Raw genomic sequence first — 22690 nt, 5'->3', positions numbered from 1 at the left:
TAAATGTATTAAATTTAACAAGGAAAAGTTCTTTCTTCCCAATAGATTATACTTCCATTATTTTCTAACCTCACTTATTAATACATTTTCTTTCTTGCCGATGGTTTCAATAGTTGAACAGGTATTATGGGAGAATTTTCATTTTGCTAGTGCCATATTAGTATGAAGGATTTTTTGCCAGATTAATATTCCCTGGCCTTTATCAGTCACCTAGACCCTTCAGTTACTCCTCCCCATGAAGAATGAATGTTTCTTCATGGATTTCATTGCACAATTCTCATGGATTTCTTTAGATATTTTAAAATGTTTTTGGAAGGCCCTAAAAATGGCAAGAGAAATGGGATTCTTATCCCAACTTGTATAACTAAATTAACACTTGAAAGAAAGTGCTAGGCTTAGAAATCTGTCTTCAAGAGCTGATCATCCACTTACCACCATGAAGTACAGAACACAGTCAGCTGAACAGAGGGTCTCAAAGACAAATGTGATTCTTCCTAGTTCAGAACCCGTGGCTCCAGTCATAGATGTTGGTGGTCTGTTTCAGAGATTAAAAATGGCAATATTTATAGTATGTTCTAAATACACTTGGGAGTAAAATTAAGTTACTATTTTACATTGAACTGAAAGCCAAGCTCTTCTCTTCAACAAATCTACTGCTCCCCCCAACCAAACTCCTTCCTCGTTCAATCCTGCATGTCTACACCCTTTGTTCTATTATGGAATCTACACACCATGGAATATCCTGCTATAAATGCTACTTCCCATTCTAAAGCAACAAAAATACTCCTATGGGAAAATTTCGACATGAGAAACGAAAGCAAAATGGGATTCAGACATTTGTAACACACTACAGAGAAAATTGCCAAAAAAAGACAAACCAAAAGATACTTCTGCAAATAACTTGAACCAAGACCTCTTCATTAATCATCCAAGAATCATGGTTATTATAGCATCTGGATATCATATTGCTAGAATTTTTAGCTTTATCCGAGTAAAAATATAACTAATATTTATAGTTTCTCAATCATCAATTCTACAGATACCCTTAAATATGACATTACCCTGTGACAGTATGCTATTTACTAAGTATTTTTGCAATATTAATATATTCTATAAAGTAGCCCTACTTCATCTATTTTTATGGGGAAACAGGTATGAGGATTCTTACAGAAAAGAATCAGAATTGGTTTTCCTTACTTAAATCCTGGGATATGCAAGTTTAAGATCAAGTAATCATTATCAGAGCCTCCAGCCCCACTCTTGATATGATCTCCAGCCACCTCCCAACCTGGAAATGATAAAGGTCATTTTCATTAATAAAAATTCTGTTAATGATTTCCAACAATCTTTTAAAAATGAGGCAAAAATAAAAAGAAGTCTCTGTGCATTGTTCAAAGTTAGAACTACTCCAAAAGAATCTCAACAGTTGCAAATCGCATGCAGAGGTAGATTTTTAGATACCAATAAAGATGTTCCAAATGATTCCCCAGGAGGACCCAAGTAATGCACTATTTTGCATAAAAGTTATTTAATGGGAGAACTGAAACATTCTCAATGAAGCATGATTTTTATTTTAAGTAAAATAGATGGTCTTTATCCATTCTAATATACTGAGATGGAAAATCCTAGTCTTCAGACAAGCAATGAAAAGTAGAAACTTTAAATTACTTAATGAAGATAATTTGGGGTCTATAGTTCTTGCTTATAGTTTGTGGTATTGATGCTTCCTAATTCAACCCATTCTGCATGCTTTCACTTATTTATTCAACTAGCATTTATTGAGTGCCAAGAATTATGATATGCACTGAAACAGAAAGATAAGACAAGGTCCACCCTCACTGAGGAGTCAGTAGAATATGAAAAACAGACACACATTAACAATTGTCAATAGCAAGTACACACAGGTACAGACATCAGGTGATAGATGGCAGGTAGATGAGTGGGTGGGTAGTCACATGATTGCTGTCATGGTGATGGGGTCTGCCTGTGTCATGAAGGTCACAAAGGATTGATTAAGTTACCTTAGGTCTTATGGGTAGAGGCAAGTTCTTGAAATAGAAAAACTAATCAGTACATAACAAGTTGGGGAGGGGTTTGTAAAACAAATATCAAAAGCTATCTCTGAAAAACTGGTTCTGCCTGGCTAGTGATTAGAGGGCAAATTAAAGTGAGCTGCTAGAGAAATATGACAGATTTAGACAATGACATATGGCTGCTCATTAGGTATATTGACTCCATGTTATGTTCTTTCAGAAAGCAAAAACCTAGGCTGGGCGTGGTGGCTTAACCTGTAATTCCAGGTTTGAGATCAGCCTGAGCAACATGACAAGACCTCGTTTCTACAACAACAACAATAAAAATGTCAACAGTATAGAACTGTCCACAGTTAAATGAGATCTGTCCTCTGCACAGGAACAATCAACATAGCTTAAACTGAAATGAACCCAGTAGAATGAAAATAGGAGAAGCAACTATAACACGCCATCAAGCAAGATTGTGAATTAATGGCAATATCTTAGCATTAACATTTCCACTTCCATCTCCAAAAGAAAATGTCAACATCTGCCACTTCAAAAGGTCTGAGAGAAACTGAGGAAGGAATTAACATCAATGCTAGATTAATCTGGCAATTTTTGAGATGTTATAAGGTGTTAAAAGGTATCTTGAATATACTATATCAATCAAGGTAGTCAAAAATAATATGTAATAATTTACTTACTGATAAGATAAATGTCGATTGTTTGGCTGTTTAAGGACACATGTGGTTGAAAAGACAGATAAGCAGATATAGAATTCTAAGAGTCGAACAGCCATAAAACAGTTCAACTCTGTGGGACAAAAGGTCCTTGACTGCAATGAAGGTATTATGAGACGCATTTAGGTTCAGAGAGACTGCAAACTTGTGGTAGGGATAAGAAAGAGGGATATTCCCATGGAGCAATTCTATACCAGGAAAGGGAGAACTTTAAAAATGTTTCTCTAAGAACACATTCTAGTGTTCAAAAATGCATGAAGTGGGATGGTAAAGCAGCGAAGGAAAAAGAAAAGATGGCAGTACATGAATGCTAATGAGAGATATGATCAGAGGCGACTAATACCCCCAGCAAAAGGAAACAAACATTTCTCATGTTTGCTCATCAGAGGGTCCCTCGGGTTCTCTCACTTTTTTCTCTGTCCTGACTGAGAAACAAAGTGCCTTGACTGCTCTGTGACCTGGTCAGCTGCATGCTTCTCCCCTGCAGGCTTGGACCTGAGCTGTAGCCTTGAGCACTCCCAGGTACTGATAAAGGTGTTCAGACTGTTGTCCAAAACACTGAAAGAAACCAAACTCAGCTTCAAACCAAATCCCTCAAACCCTCACATAAACTCCATATCCCAACTTCCTCATTTCAAATACACCTAGGTAGAACATCCCTTGTCTTGCTGTCAGTTGCAAGGTACACTGCAACTGACAGTGTACTGCAACTAGACTGATTACCCTGGTGTTTAGTGCTTCTTTCTTTGAAATCCCAATTGGTCCCATCTTGGGACGGTTTAGGATACTCCCTTGTGGAAACTCCCCTACCAGCCACTTTTGGGGCAACTTCAGCCATGGGTTAGGCCAAATGGCACATCTGTTGTTATGGGTTGAATATGTCCCTTGGAAAAGATAAGCTGAAGTCCCAATACCTGTGAATGGGACATTATTTGGAAATAGAGACTCTGCAGATATAATCAAGTTAAGGTGAAGTCATTAGGGTGGGCCTTAATCCAACATGACTGGTGTCCTTAGGTGAAGAGGGAAGTATCATCACAGACAGACACACAGGGAGAGTCCCATGTGAAGACACAGAAACACATAGACACAAAGGGAAAATGGAGGTAGAGATTGGAGTTACACTGCCACAAGTCAAGGAATGCCTAGGGTTACCAGAAGCTGAAAGAGGCAAGAAAGATCTTTCGCCCCTGGAGTCATCAGACAGAACATTGCGCTGTCAACACCTTGATTTTGGACTCTAGCCTCCAGAACTGTGAGAGAATATATTTCTGTGGTTTTAAACCACACAGTTTGTGGTCTTCTGTTATGGTGGCACAAGGAAACCAAACACCATAATACTCTTAGTAGGAGAGGCACTGAATACAGAAAATAAAGGAACCCAATGCTTTGAGACTTGACTTGGAGAAGACACAAGATAATATATTGGACAGGAAAAGCAGGAGGATAATGTCCTCAAATGGAAACTGGAGGCCTAGTATCAATCTAAGTGCCTTGAGGGATAGGCCACTGCTGTCCAAGAGAAACATGTGAGCCACAAATGTGAGTTTAAATGTTCTAATAACATCTTGAATAGTAAAAAGAGGCCAAGCTCAGTGGCTCAGCCTGTAATCCCAGCACTTTGGGAGGCTGAGGTGAGTGGAGGCAAGTGGATTGCCTGAGCCCATGGGTTCGAGACCAGTTCCAGCAACTTGGTGAGACCTTATCTCTACAATAAATCAAAAATTAGCCAGGTGTGGTTGAACACGCCTGTAGTTCCGGCGACTTGGAAGGCTGAGGCGGAAGGATCACTGGAGCCCAGCAGGTCTATGCTAAGGTGGCCGTGTGAGTGCCACTGCACTCCAGCCTGGGCGAAGGAGTGATACTCCAACTCAAAAAATAAAAAATAAAAAGTAAAAAGAGGTGAACTTTATTTTAATATATTTTATTTAACCCCAATATACCTAGAATATTATCATTATGCATATGATCAATATACAAAATTAATAGACATTTTACATTTTTCATACTAAATCTAGCATGCATTTTTCACTTTCAGTGATCTCAACCTGGGCCTGCCACATTTCAAGAGTTTGACAGCCACATGGTGCTAATGGCCACTGTATTGGATAACACATCTCAAGAAGGTTAAAGCAGAAATCCGAAAGTAGGGAGTATTAAAGTTAGTAGAAACTTTTACTGTGTCCTGGTTGTCATTTTTATCTATTCTCAATCATAAAAATGATATGAAATAGTATCAATAAAAATATTGATTTTGAAACTATTTACTTCTAACCTAAGGTCTTAACAGTTAGCACAATTTTTATACAGTCCCTCCTCGTCTTTGTTCGCATGTGCATTTTACAAAGGTATATGAAATTTTGTATCTTCTTTTTTCCCTAAGAGTGAATCCCATATTTTCTATGTTTCTATATATACTTTATATTTCAAGAATATCCTGTTTTTAAAAAATTTTATTTAGGACATATCTCCTGTTGACTATATTTTAACCACTGGATTGCTTTTACCTTCTACTAGTCTATAACATATATATAAAACATATAGTTTATAACATACATAACTAAAATAAATGAATGACAGTATAATAAATTTCCTTTGGTAAATATTTTCTGTATTTCAACATTTCTCTAGAAAAGAATACCAATAAAAGAATTATTTGATCAACTTAATATCTTTAAACCAATATTTTGTGCTACTTTTTAATTTTAAAAGCAATGTGTATCTATAAGGAATATTTATTAAATACAGTTAACCAAATTTTGAAAAATAAAGTTATTCATACTTCCTAGAAACCTTCCGCTCTATCCCAGAGATAGCCTCTTAACATTCTTTTATAGTAGTGTTCTCCTGTATGTTTTTTTTAACATACATTAGGTTTTGCTATGTAATCTAGTTTATTTTCTGATTTTTTACATTTAATATTGTCTCTGATTTTTTTATAATCATCATCATATCAAAAATATTTCTGCATTGAAATGAAGAGAGGATAGTTAATGGATACAAAATACTGCTAAGTACAAGAAATACGATCCAGTATTTGATAATACAGTAGGGTGACTACAGTTAACATTAATTTTGTATATAGTTCAAAATACCTAAAAGTATTGGAATGTTCCCAACATAAAGAACAAAAAAATGTTTGAGATAAAGGCCAATTATCCTGATTTGGCTATTACACACTGTATGCATGTAACAAAATATCACCCATATCCCAAAAATACATACTATTCTTATGTATCAGTAAAAAACTTTCCCCATTAAAAATCCTTTCCACACCTAATTTTAATAACTTAACAACATGTTGTGTTGTTATATCGTAATTGCATTTAACTGCACCATTGTTGCAAATTTAGTTTTTCTCCTATTCTTCACTCATAAATAATACTAAAATTAATATATTTGCACATAATTTTTCTTTACATCATATTGTTTCCTTGATATAAATTCCCAGAAGTGGAATTATCGGGTTGTAGAATGAAAACATTCTAAATTCTTGAGACATATTGCCAAATTGTTTTCTATATGGCTTCCATATAAAGACTGCATAATGTTTCATACAATTAGTATAGTGTAACTTTCTTACACATTACCCTACTGCCATTTTCTATTTTTTCAATTTCATTTATTTCTATTTTTGTTATTACAGATAATGCCTAGTGAACATCTTCATGTGACTTGTCCCCAGTTTTGAATTCCTCTTAGGCAAAGTTCCAGTACATAAAGATTTACGTCTAAATACCTGTTCTGCAACTGTGTAAAACTCACACAAGGCACCAAGGACACTTCTGACACAATTGCATGCATCCTGGTTTCAGATAATATATGTACACCCCCCTTAAATAAGTTAACCTCTGACTCATTTCAAGAGATCATAAATGCTTTACATTTTTTTCCCAAAGGTTCAGAACTTGGAGAACAGTGTACATCAAAAATACACAAAATCTGAGTGAATATACACTGAAAAAATAGTCTACATTTCTCAAGCAACTCAAAAAGAAGCCGATATTGCTATGTCCCTTCCATTACATTTCACTTCTGCTCTTGAGTTTATAATACATATTGCATGAAAATGGGTTGCCTTACTATGGAAAAAAGAAATCACACCCTAGGTTTAGTATGGCTGTATATTTCTGCCTATTAATATTTGGAATTTTTTTTTAGAAAGTAAATTTTTGTATGTTCTGTTTTGTGACTTAAAAGTGTTACCTTTGTAGTCAAATTTCAGGTAAGAATGTACATAATGCTACTGGAGCTGATTTGTTTGGTTATTAGCTCTTAATAGTTGTGGAAGAATAAATGATCTATTCTAATGCCAAAAACCACTAACTGAAATTAAAATAATGGATTGTTTATGACTATAGTGTAAATAAATACTTTTCAAAAAAAAAAACTCACACTGAGAACACAAGAATCTGAAAGCACTCCACATCACAGTCAAGTCAGGCAAACACATCTACTCTGACTTCATGACTGGGTGAGTGGGTGATTGACTCATGAGAAAGGCTGCCTCTGTGCCTCTCAATTTGACCTTGGTTTTTGGCAGTGCTGCTCCTCACAGGGTTGGTTACTGTACCACTCAGTCACAAAAATGTGCAACAACTTTTATCTTTGTATTCTTTATATTATTGTTTGCTATTTCAACCTCATACATGAATACTGCAGAGATTTATATGTTTCAAATAAAAAATTGAAAATTTCTGAAAAATTGCAAAAACTTAAAATATAGCCTCTAAGTAAATAGGTAAGCAAGAGGATAAATCAAGTATTGCCATGAGAGTTAAACAAAAAGTCCTCTATAAGATCAAACAAGGCCAGGTTCAGTGGCTCAGCCCTGTAATTCCAGCACTTTGGGAGGCTGAGGCGAGTAGATTGCCTAAGCCCATGGGTTCGAGACTATCCTGGGCAACTTGGTAAGACCTCATCTCTACAATAAATCAAAAATTAGCCAGGCGTGGTAGGATATGCCTATAGTTATGGCTACTTGGAAGGCTGAGGTGGAAGGATCGCCTGAATCCAAGCAGGTCAACACTGGGGTGGCCGGGAGCATGCCACTGCACTCCAGCCTGGGTGACTCAAAAAAAAAAAAATCAAATAAAAGTTCCAGATAATCTTACTAGTAGATGAATACACACACACACACACACACACACACCCAAATATATTAGCTCTCTACAGAGTCATACACGCTGGCTCTCCCAACCTTATTTTTCCAATAGGTCTTAACTTTCTCAACTTAGAATTCAATCATCAGAATTTTAGGAACAAAAACCCTCATAGTCCTGGAAACAACTATTGTATTTTTTTGTTCTCCCTTAGGATAAATATTCTAAATGGTATTCTTGGTCAGCAAAAAAGAATAGTTTACAGTTAACATATATTGAGGTCCTGTCTTTACCTCTTTTACTCATCTATTTAACCAACATTCTTCAAAGACCTATTGTCAATCTCTGTACTCATGTATACACCTTACTTCCTATATCTCAAGCCTGTTTATTTTGGATAGATACTGATTTGAAACATTAAAAAGCATATACGTGTGTGTGTGTGTGTGTGTGTGTGGTGCAATAATCAAACATAATATGGAGAAAAGTGAGCTGATAAAAAAATGCCAAAGGATTGAAAAAAGTAGAGAATGCATGTTAGTGTAAAGCCCTGGTATTTACAACAGTTACCTCTAGCATCAAGCTTAAAATATATACAAAGATATTTGCATTCATTCAACCAACAAATATTGTAGAACAACTAAGTGTGAAGCTTCATGAGCACTTAAAAGGAAAGAACAAATAAAGTTCAGCAACTGCCCTACAGAACTCAGCCACATTTTCAAGTTGCTAATAAGTGGGATTCATATACATTTTGTAAACATAATCATAGATTTTTACAAGCAAGGGGGAATTCAAGATCATTTTACCCCTCACCATGGTACAGTGCTGAACCAGCCTAAACTAATTAAGACAGAAATGCTGTCATGCTACTCTTTTAAAGTGGTAAACAACATAGGTTTCATTAACCAAGTTGGCGTATCTATTCCGGTATTTATACCCATAAGTGGTGATCCTCACACCTACTTCAAAACTGACTTCAAAAAATTACAAAATTAATCATTAATATTCTTATAGGAAAGTCATCTGGCTGTGACACCACAATTATTATTTTAATGTGAAGACTAGAAGACTGGCAAGTAGCCAAATGATAAAACGGAAGTTCCTCATACTGTTTCCAAACATCAGGGGTTTGGTTGAGGCCCTGTTGCTTGCCACACAGAAAGCCAATCACTGAGACAGTGATTACTGCCAGAGAATAAGACTTTTTAATGGGTGATATCAGCCTAGGAAAATGGGAGATTAGTCTCAAGTCTATCTCCCCATCCCACTGAAGTCAGGGGTTTATATAGTGGGGCAGAAATACAAAAAACAGGGATGGATAAGGAAGAGGAGTTAGTAAACAGGAATTAGGGAGGGTTCTGGCATCTCACTGTCTGAGTACAGTGACTAGTGTGTTTTGGTTCCTTGATACTATAGGCCTGAGTGTTGGCTGCCTGAGAAAGAAACTCAGATAACACAAATGTAAGTTTCAAGCTTTGAGACCGGGAGGTCAGTTTCTATGTTTATTAAAAACAACTGTAACCATGTTCCATAGGGAAGTAGGGCTGCTCTCAATACCCATATTTAGTATGTTTCAGAGAGCTGGGTCTGAGAATAAATGATGCCCCTGCTGAAGAAATACATCAAGTAGGTTGATTTTGGACTTACCATTCATTCCATCGCACTTTGAATTCCCAACATTGAAGCACGAAGTTTTCATGTTGCCAGGCAGGACATTCCACCATTTATATTCAAACCCTAGTGCGGGCTCTGTTCCTGCTGGACATGGTCTACATTCTACAGGAGAGAAGTGGGTTGAACAATTACAATTAAACTGCATCTAGACAATTTTCTCTTTCTCTGTTCCAAGCTCTATGAGACTATAATTTGCAGAGAGAGAAGTGGGAAGGAGAGATGTTAGACTACAATTCCCTTTGGAAGAAATAACTTTTTAAAAAGAAATCTGGAAGGAAATAAACCCTGGATGTAGTATGCATACATATACTTTACCAATATGAGAAAAGAAAGGGATAGAGACAAAATATTTTAAAATATTTTTCCTTCATTTCTGGGAGTAACTCCTAATACGGAATTACCTTCTATACAAGGAATAATTCTGAAACAAGTTCAATTTCTTTTACATGTGACCTTAGAATCAGTTCCCTCCACCTTATTAATAAGGAATGGTTTCACCCTTCCTATTGGTCATTAAACTTCACAGAATATTAATTTAATTGTGGACTAATTACTTGAAATTCAAAATACTGATTATATTGAGAAGTGGTTGGGAGTTGAGGGACTGGGAAAGAGTTAAGTTTATAAATAAGGCTGATTTAAATCAATCTGCAAAACAGAAGGATCTTTTCCAAACATTTTTCAATTTAGCCAACACACTTTGTATCATCATGTCAGTAAGAAAGGGAGTTGGGAAAGAAAATGTTTATGTAGCAAACACTTCCTACTGCTAACGTGCTACAGAAGACATTTTTACATAACTGGCTCAATGATGATGAGATAGATATTATCCACAATCTTATAGACAAAAAAAATTGCAGTTCAAAAGGCTTAAACAACTTGGATAAATCACACTATTGGTAGCATGTGAGATGTAGACACAAACCTAAGTCCATTTGACTTCAGAGTCCTTAATATGCTATCTTACAAAGGCTTGGGATATTAAGTATACAGCAGGACTATATTAAAGCTGTATAAATGCAACTAAAAGGTACTGTAATATTTGTCTATGAAAATATTTTAAAATTCTGTAACCACTTTCTATATAATTATTTGGTAAGTACTAAATTTTCTAAACTGTACACTAACTTTAAACAATCTACTTAGGGACAATTTTAATTGTCATATGATCACAATGAGCAATTTTGTTATTATTATATCCTAAAGTGGGATTCATTATTAGAAGAAGTAACTTTTTTCTTTTTGCCTGCATGAATACACACCAGGAAAGGAGTGCTTATTCTCAGTGACTTTTATGATAAAATTTTCTTATCACTATCCAAGGGCAAACAGTCACCCCATTAAGACCAGTGTTATACAAACGCCACTAAAACAGTGGCCTCACAATTCCATGATCATATTTTTCAACTCTTCTTCAGTCTCAATAAGAAAATTATGTGCTTTAATTAAATAATTATTCATAAAAATCAATTTAGAATAAGGTCACAGTATTCCAACAAAATTACTTTGCTAAGGGCCCAATTATGGGACCAACTGACATCCTACCCTTCATTCCATCTGAAAACGTTCCAGAAGGGCAGGGATGGCAAGAAGATGATCCATTGTTATAAAATCCAGGGTTGCAAGGTGGACAGTCCTTCTTCTCTCCAGAAGGGGGCAATCTAATAGCATCTGTAAGATCCTCCCTGCAGATTTTGGGTTCTATCCACTTATACATTATCTGTGTCTGCCAGAGAGAGAGAGAGAGAGAGAGAGAGAGAGAGTCATATAACATGCTTATAACAAAAAATCCTAAACTGGCAGCCAAGGAAAACTTCAAATAGTGACAGAATAAAAGGGCCAACTGAAGAGAATCTAAAACATTGGTGACAAAATGAAAGAAAACGTCAGTGGGGAAATGTCTGTTACTTCCAACGCTTTCATGGTAAGCTATATATGTTTCTCACATCATGAAATCCCTCTTTAAAATATAGGTAACATGATTATCACCCTTACTCTTTCATCCATTCATTCACTTTATTCCATAACTGACATGTCTATACAGCAACTCTCTTTTTTATTTTGAGACCTCTACTCTTCCTTCCTTTCATCTGGCAAGAGCACAGTTCACCAGGTTTTGCATATATCAATAACAAAAGAAAAAGGTTATTTTCAAAAAGAAAAGATCAAGTTTCACATTTCAATCCTGCCACTTCATATATTGGTAGCTGTTCTCTGAGTCTTTTTCAATAACCTGATGTCAGACTGTAAGAGCCATAGCTAAAATATTTTCCCTGGAGGCCTCTAGGCCCTGTTCTATGTTCTCTGAGCATCAGGATTAAGAGAGCTTCTGCCCTCAAGAAGAGTAGTCTTTTAAATTCTATCCTTCCATTCTCTCACACATGCGTTCATCCCCACACAAAATAGTATAACTCAGTCAGACCCAAAAGCTATAATTATAAAATTCACCATTCTCGTTTTGAAACCAGGAATATCAAATGGGTTAGCCATTCCAAAACACAATATGCTCCATAAAGGAAAAAGGGAAAGGTATTCTAAACGCTAAGAGAAAAATACATCAACTCTTTCATACTAAATATAGCTTTTTTAAAGAAACTAAATTTCCTTTTATTAGACGTATAATCAGCTGAAAGTATGTAGTCTCCTTTAAAACAACTTCTGCAAAAGGAAGTCTATGACTTAAGCTAGAGTGTCAACATTAAAGGTAGTTCTTTATGACTATTTCCAGTTAACAGGAAATCACATACAGGAAGTCCTTTAGGCCACTCGATTTTATTCTCAAGTATTCTCATGAAAGAGTAGATTATCTGAAGAAGGATAGTTAAGAAAATGATTTAAAGGTAAATTTCTCAACAGAATTATAAATAACATTTTTTCTCTTTACAACTCTTTTTCCACATTCATTTTATGACTTGTATCATGATACACTTTAGCCACTTCACACATCTGCTTTTCTTACCATCTGTAACATAATGGCCACTCCTGCTGGGGCTTCCCAATTAGCTGAAAAAATAAATTAGACACTACATCCATAAGGGGCTTTTAAGTCTCCTCAAGAAAAACAATATAAAATTCAGAGGATTTCAGCAAATGAAACATCATTATATGTGGGAGATTGCTTTTTTAAAATTATGCTGTAATAAGTGTAGAAGATAAAATTCAAATCCTAGTCAATTCACCAATCTGCTAATTTATTTAGACATTAATAAAAACAGATTGAGTTATGTGTTAGCTACTGCATTGTTGGGAATCGTTGGTTCCCATGTGGGAGTGGGGGGCGGTGCTGACCCCAGTGCACCATGTAATCTTCTCAAGTACTTTGGAAGCAACATATCATCCTCAAGTTTATAAATGAGGAAACACTCCAGATTAGAGTTGTTAAACAACATGCCCAAAAGTTACACGCAACTAGCAAAAGGTAGTCATTTATTAGCTGCCAAAGAGAGTTAATTTGGAAAGAGTAAAAATAATAAAACATGCAAAGATATTTTGAGAAGTCAGCTAACTACACGACTTTCAAGATACGCAAACTAAATCATTAAAAATTAGAAAATGTGCACCATCTTTAAAAACTTAGAAGTACAATTTCAAATGCTCTATAGTAAAAGTTTGTTTACAAAACCTCTTGTTTCACATGGCAGATTGATTCTCCACCTCTCTTTCTAATGGGGGCAGATGCTTTCAATCTGGTGAACTGGGGAAAGATAATAATTAATATTAATGATACTTAGCACCAGACGGCCCATAGTGCAGGTGAAAAACCAACAATCAACTCATTCTCTGGCAAGCTGAGATAAAATTACCAAATGTTTTATAAAACCAAAACCCTAACAGAGCAAAATTTACCCGATTACTGTTAAGATTGCAAAAGAATTGCAGTGTAAGTGTATGTTTATATTAAGCATGAAAGTCTACATTTTAAAAAGCACAAGGAGGTACCAATTGGAAACTGTTTCTCACATCAAAATAAAATTCAGCACTGGAAGGACTAAAATTTAGACAAATTTTGGGACTGGATTTTTCTGTGGTTGCCTGATTCCTTCCTTCAAATGTCACTACACAAATGCACTAAACCTTTCTAATTGGCTGAACTCATCAGAGCTAAATTATATGCACTTTAAAAGGGTCTACCAACTGCCACTAACCTGTGTTCCATGATGTTCTGGCTCAGATGGCCTTAGCCAAGCAGGCAATTTTTGCCTCTCAGCTTCTCCCAAACCTTGATTTTTTTTCCAATTGCAAGCCACTGGGCACTCGTTTGTCTCTCTTGGAATTATCCATCTGCCATCCTGTCTGAACCTTTCACCTTCAAAGCTACAGTCAACATCTACAGCAGCACTGAGTAGGACCTTAGCCTTCCCAACTAAGCATCACCATTTATCCAGATCCCTTTTCTATGAAGGTTTTCTGCTTTTCTGTTTTCTCATGTGGTTACGTCCTTTTCCCCTTTCTAAATGCTTAACAACCTTGATCACCTTCCTCCTTTATGTGGAAGACACTATGAGGATTTAGCATTTTACTGGAGGTTTTAGCCAGGGCCTACAGCAGAAAAATGTTCTAAAATTAAATTGTGGTGAATATATAAAAATGCTGAATTGTATGCTTTAAATAAATGAATAATACATGATGAGAACTTTATCTCAATAAAGCTGATTTGTTTAAGTTTGTTTAAAAAAAAGACTATCAGGAAATGTTTATTTTAAACAAATTCAGAAATCCATAGTCTCTGAGAAATGCCATGTTTTCCCAATGTCCTAATTAAGAAGTATAAGCTAAAAGTATATTTGACTTGCTTAAATCCTACACAAAGAAAGGCAGATCTAGAAAACATATTCCCTTATACTTTGTTTTTAATATCCTCTATGTCTTTCTCCTGCTATATAATTCAGAAACACTGTGCTACAGACACTGAGCATTTAGAATAATTTGTAATATCATGTCTGACCCCTCCACCTTCAAAGTCACAGTCAACATCTACAGCAGCACTGAGTAGGATCTCAGCCTGCCCAACTAGATCATTAAAGGGCAAAGAAATCATAAGACAATCTAATATCAAAACACCAGCAAACTCTCTATGTCCATTAATTTCCTAGACTCAGAGATTGAAAAGTTGTATAGTCTAATGCTTCCTTCTAAGAAGGCTCTCCCATCTAAAACATCCTTCCTTCCAGGCACTCTTTGAGCCTTGGCAGAAAGTTCCTTATTTGACAAAACATGCAGTTCCAGGACTGGGCAGCTCTGCTTTTTAGAGCATCATCTCAGCTGCTTTTTAGAGGATCATCTCATCCCATTGATTAGCCCAAGGTAGCCCTACTACATATAGGACAAAGCACTATAGAAGATTTAAGTATTAATAAGACACATTACTCCAAAAAAAGATTATAGTCTAATAATGATAACACAGATTCTCAACTGTAATAATATAACAAATTTAAAAAACAGGAAGGATATTCAAAGCATTGGATTAGGAAACAGACAATTTGGGTTAGAATTCCTGCCCTGAGATTTACTAGCCATGACTAGCTATGACCTTAGGGAAGTTATTTAATTTCATTATGCCTCAGTAAGTTTCCTCATCTGCAAACTGGGTGCAATAATGTCTAAATTATACAGCTAGTGAAAGAAATTATATGCACTGTTTGAATATGTATATGCATATGTATACAAGCACTGACATATGAAGAGAGAGTTTGTGCACAAACACGTAAATGACAGCCCCTTCTGGTATTAGCACTATCATTGCTATTATTATACTTTGATTATTGTCCCATCATTCTCATCATCTCTAAGAGAAAAATAAAATGCTATGAGTGCCCAAAGGGAAGAGGTCTAATCTCTGTGACTCAAACAGAAAACGTCACAAAGACAATAATAATTTTTCCATCCCTTGGTGTATTTCTTTCCACTTGAAAAAATATTTCCAGATTCTTTATACTTCATACAAAATATCCTGGCCTCTATCCTCTAGATTCTGCTCCTTTTGTCAATTTTTTTCAAGACTTATGCCAAGGATAGAACACAATACTCTAAATGTGGTAAGCATCCATTCATTTACTAATTCTCATTCATTAATTCATTCATCAGGCTGGGCACAGTGGCTCACACCTGTAATTCTAGCACTTTAGGAGGCTGAGGCAGGAGGATTGCTTGAGCCCAAGAGTTTGGGACCAGCCTCGGCAACATAGCAAGACCTTGTCTCTACAAAAAATAAAAAAATTATCCAGGCATGGTGGCGCATGCCTGAGGTCCCAGCCACACAGGAGGCTGCGGCAGGAGGATCACCTGAGCACAAGAGATTGAGGTTTTGGTAAGCAGTGATCATGTCACTGCACTCCAGCCTGGGTGACAGAGTGAAACACTGGCTCAAAAAAATAGCATAATAAAAAATTATAGTAATTCATTCAACAGATGCTTCACTACCTTCTTCGTACTAGGTACTATATGAGGCTTACTGATTTTTTTAAATGTATAAGAACTAGTAACTGTCTACAGGAAGTTAAGAGTCTGGCGAAGGAAATAGTCAAGTCTTTGCAATAAACTGATATCAAAACACTAGCAAACCTTCTATGATCACTATTAAGTATCGAGAGAGGTATGTACAAAATTCCATGGAAATTACCAGACATCTTTATGGTATTTAAGAGTTTATGCTTTCTATGAACCTATACAAAACCACTCTCTTTCTATTTTGGTAATAGTAACCATCTTTTTCTCTTTGGGAACTGATTTGAGTGATGCTGAAAGGAAACGGAAACTATATGGTTTGGCCTCCCCAGCCACGGGCATGTACAGGTGAACTAAGCCAGCCTACCAGAATACCCAATGCTCCTTGGCAGAATGACTGGCCTGCTATGAGCCAATCACTGTCTTTTCTGAAACTTTGGTCAATGTTCCTAGTATCAAAAGCTGTGAGAATAGCTGGGCTCGGTGGCTCAGCCTGTAATCCCGCGCCTTTGGGAGGCTGAGGTGAGTGGATTGCCTGAGCCCGCGGGTTCGAGACCCGCCTGGGCAGCGAGACCTCATCTCTACAATAATTCAAAAAATCAGCCGGGCGTGGTAGCGCATGCCTGTAATTCCGGCCACTTGGAAGGCTAAGGCGGAAGGATCGCCAGAGCCCAGCAGGTTGAGGCTGCGGTGGCCGGGAACGGCCACTGCACTCCAATCTGGGTGACAGAGTGAGACTCCAACTCAAAAAAAAAAAAAAAAAAAAAAAAAAGCTGTGAGAATAATAGTGGCTTGAGTGGAGGTGACAATGAGTATCTTGCACCGCAGGAATGAGCATTTCTGATAAGGAAATTAAACTGCCAAAATATCAGTGAGAAGAACAAGAGAAAGTCTTGATAAAATAGTTTGCTCTATATTGACCCACCAGTCATATGAGTCAACAGGCTCCTGCCCCATCCCCGCCCCCTTCCTCAGTTTTCTATCAGCTTGAGTCAGGGCTCCTACCCAATTTCTGGAAAGTATTTTTTAAACTAATTACTACAGAATGTATAATTATTCCCAAGTGCAGAAGGAAAACTGACACCTTGCTCTGCCACCATTAAAAGGGAACATGTGAATTACATATACCAATGGGGATGGAAAGGAGAAAAATACACGTAGGTTCCTCTGCCTAGGTCTAGCACCCAAAACAAATACATTCTTAAGCCTTTTCCATAAGTTGCTGACAACTTAACAAAAACAACCCTATCCACCTGATCTTGCAAGTGGATATGAGACAACTTTTGTGGATATGATAATCAAGTGAGAAACTTGCTGTTTTTCAAACATGAAGAGGTTAATATAAAAATTCTTAGTATACCTGGGGGCCCTCCCCCTGCCGCTTTTAAATAGTTGTTGCATTTTTTATTTGCTGGGCCAGGTCTTGTGAAGTTTGAATTCCCTTGGAAATCTTTCTCTCAAAAAAGAAATCCTTCCTCTTTTCAAAATCTTTTATATGAGAGTTGCTTTCACATAAATTTTAATTTTACTAATTTGAGCACTTTATTCAAGCACACTGGAGTCTTTCTGAATCTTAATTTTATCATTCTTCCAAGTTTTATTGATTCACAACTTGCAGACACTTCCTAATGTCTTCATGAAGTTAATGATTTTTAAATAAAATGCTGAAAATAAGTGACCCAACTCATATTCTTCTTTGTATAAGTTAGGCCAAATAATTTGTTACATTTATACAACTCTGGCAAATACATGAAACTATACTTCTAGTTGATATGCATTTATTAAATCAAACATTTTACATGTGGTTCTTCAATTAGCCAATATATCTACCTAACCATATCATTTAGTCCACAATTTTCTTTTCTATCCATAGGAGATCATGAGAAGCTCTGTCAAATATGTTGCTAACATTAAAACACGCCTTCTCTTGATGAGCATTTGCTCAATATCACTGATCAGTATGGTTCTGAGTTCAAGCTTCATGCAATGAATTTGTGTGTGTGCTTGCATACACTTGTCTACATATATCTCATTTTATGCAAGAAGTAGGCTCTAAGCATTTTGTTTAAATAAAACATTCACAAAAAGTTCAAATTAACTTACTACTTAGAATAATTTCATAGTGAACTCTTATTGGGAAGTAAATATTCTTTATTTTCTACATCTCTATTTTGTGTATACTAAGATTTAATTCAAAGATGTCACACTTGAGAAAACTCATTGATATATCACAGGGAATAATGTCATGAAAATCTGTCATCTCCTTGAGACCTACAGAACCTATCTGTGGGTCAAAAACACCAACTAAATAATTCTCCATGTTTTTTCTATTTCTCTGTAACTACACAGGGCCTTATACAATACTTGATATATAGTAGGCCCCACAAACATTTGGGAATGAATGCCTTACTGTATATATTAGAAGACTTAAATCCTTGTATCTCTTCCACACACTTCGCCCTGGTTTCCATGTTTTCAGCTGGCTCTATTTTCCCACCATTTACTTCAGTGTTGCTGAATCCAATGGATACTTTGCAGTCCTCATCTAGGTTGACTCTTCAGCAGCACCAGCTATCTGGACCATTCCTGCCGGTGTCAATACTCTGTGATAGTAACTCCCTTGGTTTTCCTCCCACTTTCCCTGCTCATCTTTCATAGCATTGGCTCAGACCTAAATCCCCTCTATGATTCCCCTACAAAAGTTTACCCAAACCAAGGCTTCAATTGCCAGCTATTTGCTATGAATCTCAGATTCGCATATCTAGCCCAGACAGAGCCCTAGACTGGTATAAAAAATGGGCATTCCAGCATCTCTATCTGGCCCGTCTCACAACATAGTCAAAACTATACCCAAGGCCTTTCCTTCTCTGCCTCCAAACCTCTCTAATCACACAGTACCTCTATCCACCCATTTTTAACACTCCCCTCTCTCAACCCCTATCCAATCCAATTAACTACTATATCTTATGAATTTTACTTTCCACGGAGAAGGGCATCATCAGCCTTGTCCCCCCTAGTCGTGTTTATAAACACTGACAAGAGGATCTATATAAAGTATAACATAACTATAATCACTCTGATAACAAAAACTTTGCAGTGATCTCTCAATGTTCTTAGGATAACGGCCAACATTCCTAATATGGCCCTAGGAAACTATGCCTATTCTGGAACTAGCCTATGTCATTTGCTGCATCTGATGCAACCCCTACCCACACCCCCACATTCCAGTCACACATCTTTTTAGTTCTTTAGACTTACCACGCTCCCTCCCACATCAGACCTTCCTCCTCCTGCTCCCTCTACCAAAAATGCTCTCCTCTCATGCCTTTTGCTCGGTTTTTAATACAGCCCTGACGCCTTCCCAGACGGAATCAGATCCCCTTAGAACTCAAACTTCTCTGCTATAGCATCAATCACATTTGAAAATAATTCACCTTCTTTGACTGTCTACCTATCCCTCTAGAGTCCAGACCAAAAGTTCTCAAAGTGCTTCGATCCTGGACCAGCAGACTCAGAATTACCTGGGACAGTCCTGGAAAGGTACATTCTCAGGCCCTGCTCCAGACCTATACTAAATCAGAAAATCTGAGATGAGATGAGGCCCCCCCCGCAGGTCAGTCTGAAGAACACTAAAGTTTGACAACCACTGCTTGACATCTAGGAAGACACTGACGTTTTTATCCTGCCCTTATTTAGCTCTGCCCTCCTCACCCAGTGCTCTGTATGTAACTAATGCTCAGTAAAGATTTACTGAAAAAAATGAATGAGTAGGCAAGTCTACATTTTTCATTGTGTGACCGAGAGTCTCTGAATTAGGACTGGAATATTTTCAATGACCAATTTAAATATTTCCGTAAAACAGCCTCTACAGGCAGAAAGCAAGCTACGCAATCTATTTTAAACCAAGATTCAAAATAAACACACACTTGCAATATTCCTGTATCGTATAAATGGTAATGTTTGGAATCTCTATACCTCAATAGCTGCTTTCCTTGTCAATCAACTTGATCCTCTCCAAGCAAGGGCAAAATAAGACGAAAGAAAGCATAAAAGGACAAAAAGAACCAAAACATAGTCATTGAACAACCAAAGGAAATATCCTGAAACGACTGACAAATCACCAGGCTATTCTTAACAAGAATAAAATATCTATATATTATTTTATTCATTTAAAGAGGGTCTCACTATGCGGTCCACTGTTGTACAGTGGCTTTTCACAGGCCCAGTCATCATGCACTACATCCTCAAACTACTGGGTTCAAGCGATCCTTCTGCCTTAGCCTCCTGAGTAGCTGGGACTACAGACATGCAGCACCATGCCCAGCCAAAATACCTTCTTAAAAGGTGAAACCCGGAACAAATTAAAATGTTACAACAAATACAAACAGAAAAAACATCTCAAGTTCTCATGTACAATATTAGCTTCTTACTTATATACATATGGTTTACTAAGTTCCCATTCATTGTTTCTTTTGTTCACCTCTGAAGCTAAAAACATCTACCTTGACATAAGTCTTAAATTACTTTTCAAAAAAGTCACTGAGTTTATAGAGTGCTATTCGAGCTTTCTTCTATACCAAGAATATATTTAGAGTTCACGTAGACTCAACAGAAAAACCTAATTTTTCTGTATATGTGTACACAGCATGCCTGTGGGTGTACTCACATATACATATGTGTGTGCACATGTGAGGGTATTTTATATATTATACATTTAATATATGGTCTTACTTCCATTAGACCCCGGTCAACTGGATTTTGTCACACTACCTATTGAAATTATACTCATAGATGTAATAAACTACTCATTGCATAATGAAAATATAGATTTTGTATATTAGCTTTTGTTCATTATAGCTAAGACAAGATCCTATTGTATATTAGATCTCATTCATTTAAGCTTCAGTAATGTTGAATTAATGATTATCACATAGAATAAACTAAATTTACTTTTATCTTTCTTATTATTAAGGCAAGTTTACATTACTTAAATTACTTTTCTTTTTTTGAATTGGAGTCTCACTCTGTCACCCAGGCTGGAGTGCAGTGGCATGGTCAGAGCCACCACAGCCTAGATCTGCTGGAAAGCTCAGGGGGTGCTTCTGCTTCCTGAGTAGCTGGAACTACAGGTGTGTACCACCACACCTGGCTAATTTTTCTTGATCTATTGGAGAGACGAGGTCTCATCAAGTTGCCTGAGCTGGTCTTGAACCCCTAGGCTCAGGTAATTCTCTTGCTACCTAAATTACTTTCTAATCCACCTCAGTGGCACCTCTGTACAAATATTTTCTAAATAGAAACTGCCGTTACTTGGCCATTATTGTAAAGGCCAAGACCTTGCCTTACAGCTCCTTGTCAGTTAACAGTTGTTAGGTTGAGTTATTGTTCTTATTTTAAGTAATAGTTGTACTTCTTATCATAAAAATTTTCCACTAATTTAAACTAGGATATACTTGGTCTTAAGGATTCAAAAGAACATTCCTCAAAAAAAAAAACCTTTAGGACCTAAGGTAAGAATAATAATCATACAAGTATGAAAAATATAGATTAGAAACTAGGGCTACAAAATTAAGAAAAGAAAGTAATAATTTTACTGACATCTGTATATATTTTCCAAACGAAGTCAAAAAAATACATATCATTACTTCAAAGATGCAAACATATACAAGGAATGATGTATAGCACCCACTTTAATTTCAGTTTTCCCTCCCACAGGCTGGTGTAGGCTAATTCTTTAATTAAGAGAACAGTGGGTCAACTGCAGAGTTCATGCATTCATTTTTCCTCTGGCTAAGTGCCATTTATATGCCAATTACTTTGCATTGCTAAATGCAATTACACAGTAATCTGCTATAACTAAATAGCCTATGGCTGCATGGCTTTTATGGACAATACCTACTGAGTAACCAAATAATTAGAGAGATGTTACAAGATATTTCCATCCTGTGAGTCATGCTACACATATTAAGGCTATGCTCTTCCTGATATTATTGCTCTTGAAAAAAGCATAACTGTTAAAAATAATAGTAATTTATTGAGCGCTACTATGTGCCAGGCACCATGCAAGGAACTTTACATTAAATATACCATGCATCCTCATAGTAACCTTATGAAGTAGGTTCCAGTATCATCCCCATTTTACAGATGGAAAAACTGAGGCTTGGAGACATCAAATAACTCTACTATAGAACTAAGCAGTAGATTTGAAATTCAAAGCCAGAAAGGCAGGTTTCAAAACCTAAACTTCTAAATTTCTTCTGTGCACTTGCATACAGGCATCATAAATCTCTCATAAACAAATTAGAGTCTGCTAAAATTGGGAAGGGGTTGGTTGAATAAACATGGGAGGGAATCAAGTGAACACCTCTGATACCTTTCCTTCTTCATCACATGGAGTATGGATCTGGAAATAGTCTTTTGTGGTACAGGGAGGGCGTTCCACACACTCACTGGATCCTTCTTCTGAAACATAGAAAAGCATTTCAGAAATGGGTCACTTCCTTTGTGACTCCAAGAGAGGGTAAAAGTCAAAATAAAAAAAGCAAACTAAAAGTAAAAATAAACTTACCAGATCAATGTAGGTAGAGCTAGTTAGGCCTAAAGAAAATAAATGTCTACATTTTATTTTCCCTAGAGCAATAAATGCCTCCATGATACACATGTAGTATATCATAGCTTTTCTAGAAGACATTAGATTTCTTCCATTATCACT

At 36.5% G+C, this 22690-nt stretch overlaps 1 protein-coding gene across 3 annotated transcripts in view; it reads right to left on the bottom strand.

Moving 5' to 3' along the window:
• KIAA1324L (KIAA1324 like) overlaps positions 1 to 22690 on the bottom strand; it is a 183635-nt gene that overhangs the window by 34717 nt on the left and 126228 nt on the right. For all 3 annotated transcript variants that reach the window (XM_021715671.1, XM_021715672.1, XM_021715673.1), the window contains 5 exons: positions 22352 to 22440; positions 11080 to 11260; positions 9508 to 9636; positions 1198 to 1288; positions 433 to 535 (listed from right to left, as the gene is read on the bottom strand). In XM_021715671.1, the coding sequence (XP_021571346.1) occupies positions 433 to 535; positions 1198 to 1288; positions 9508 to 9636; positions 11080 to 11260; positions 22352 to 22440 (593 nt within the window). The remainder of the gene's footprint in view (positions 1 to 432; positions 536 to 1197; positions 1289 to 9507; positions 9637 to 11079; positions 11261 to 22351; positions 22441 to 22690) is intronic.

Source organism: Carlito syrichta, unplaced genomic scaffold, assembly GCF_000164805.1.
Source record: "Carlito syrichta isolate Samal-C Ts95f unplaced genomic scaffold, Tarsius_syrichta-2.0.1 Scaffold307260, whole genome shotgun sequence".
NCBI lineage: Eukaryota > Metazoa > Chordata > Mammalia > Primates > Tarsiidae > Carlito > Carlito syrichta.
This window is presented reverse-complemented; position numbering and strand designations above follow the sequence as displayed.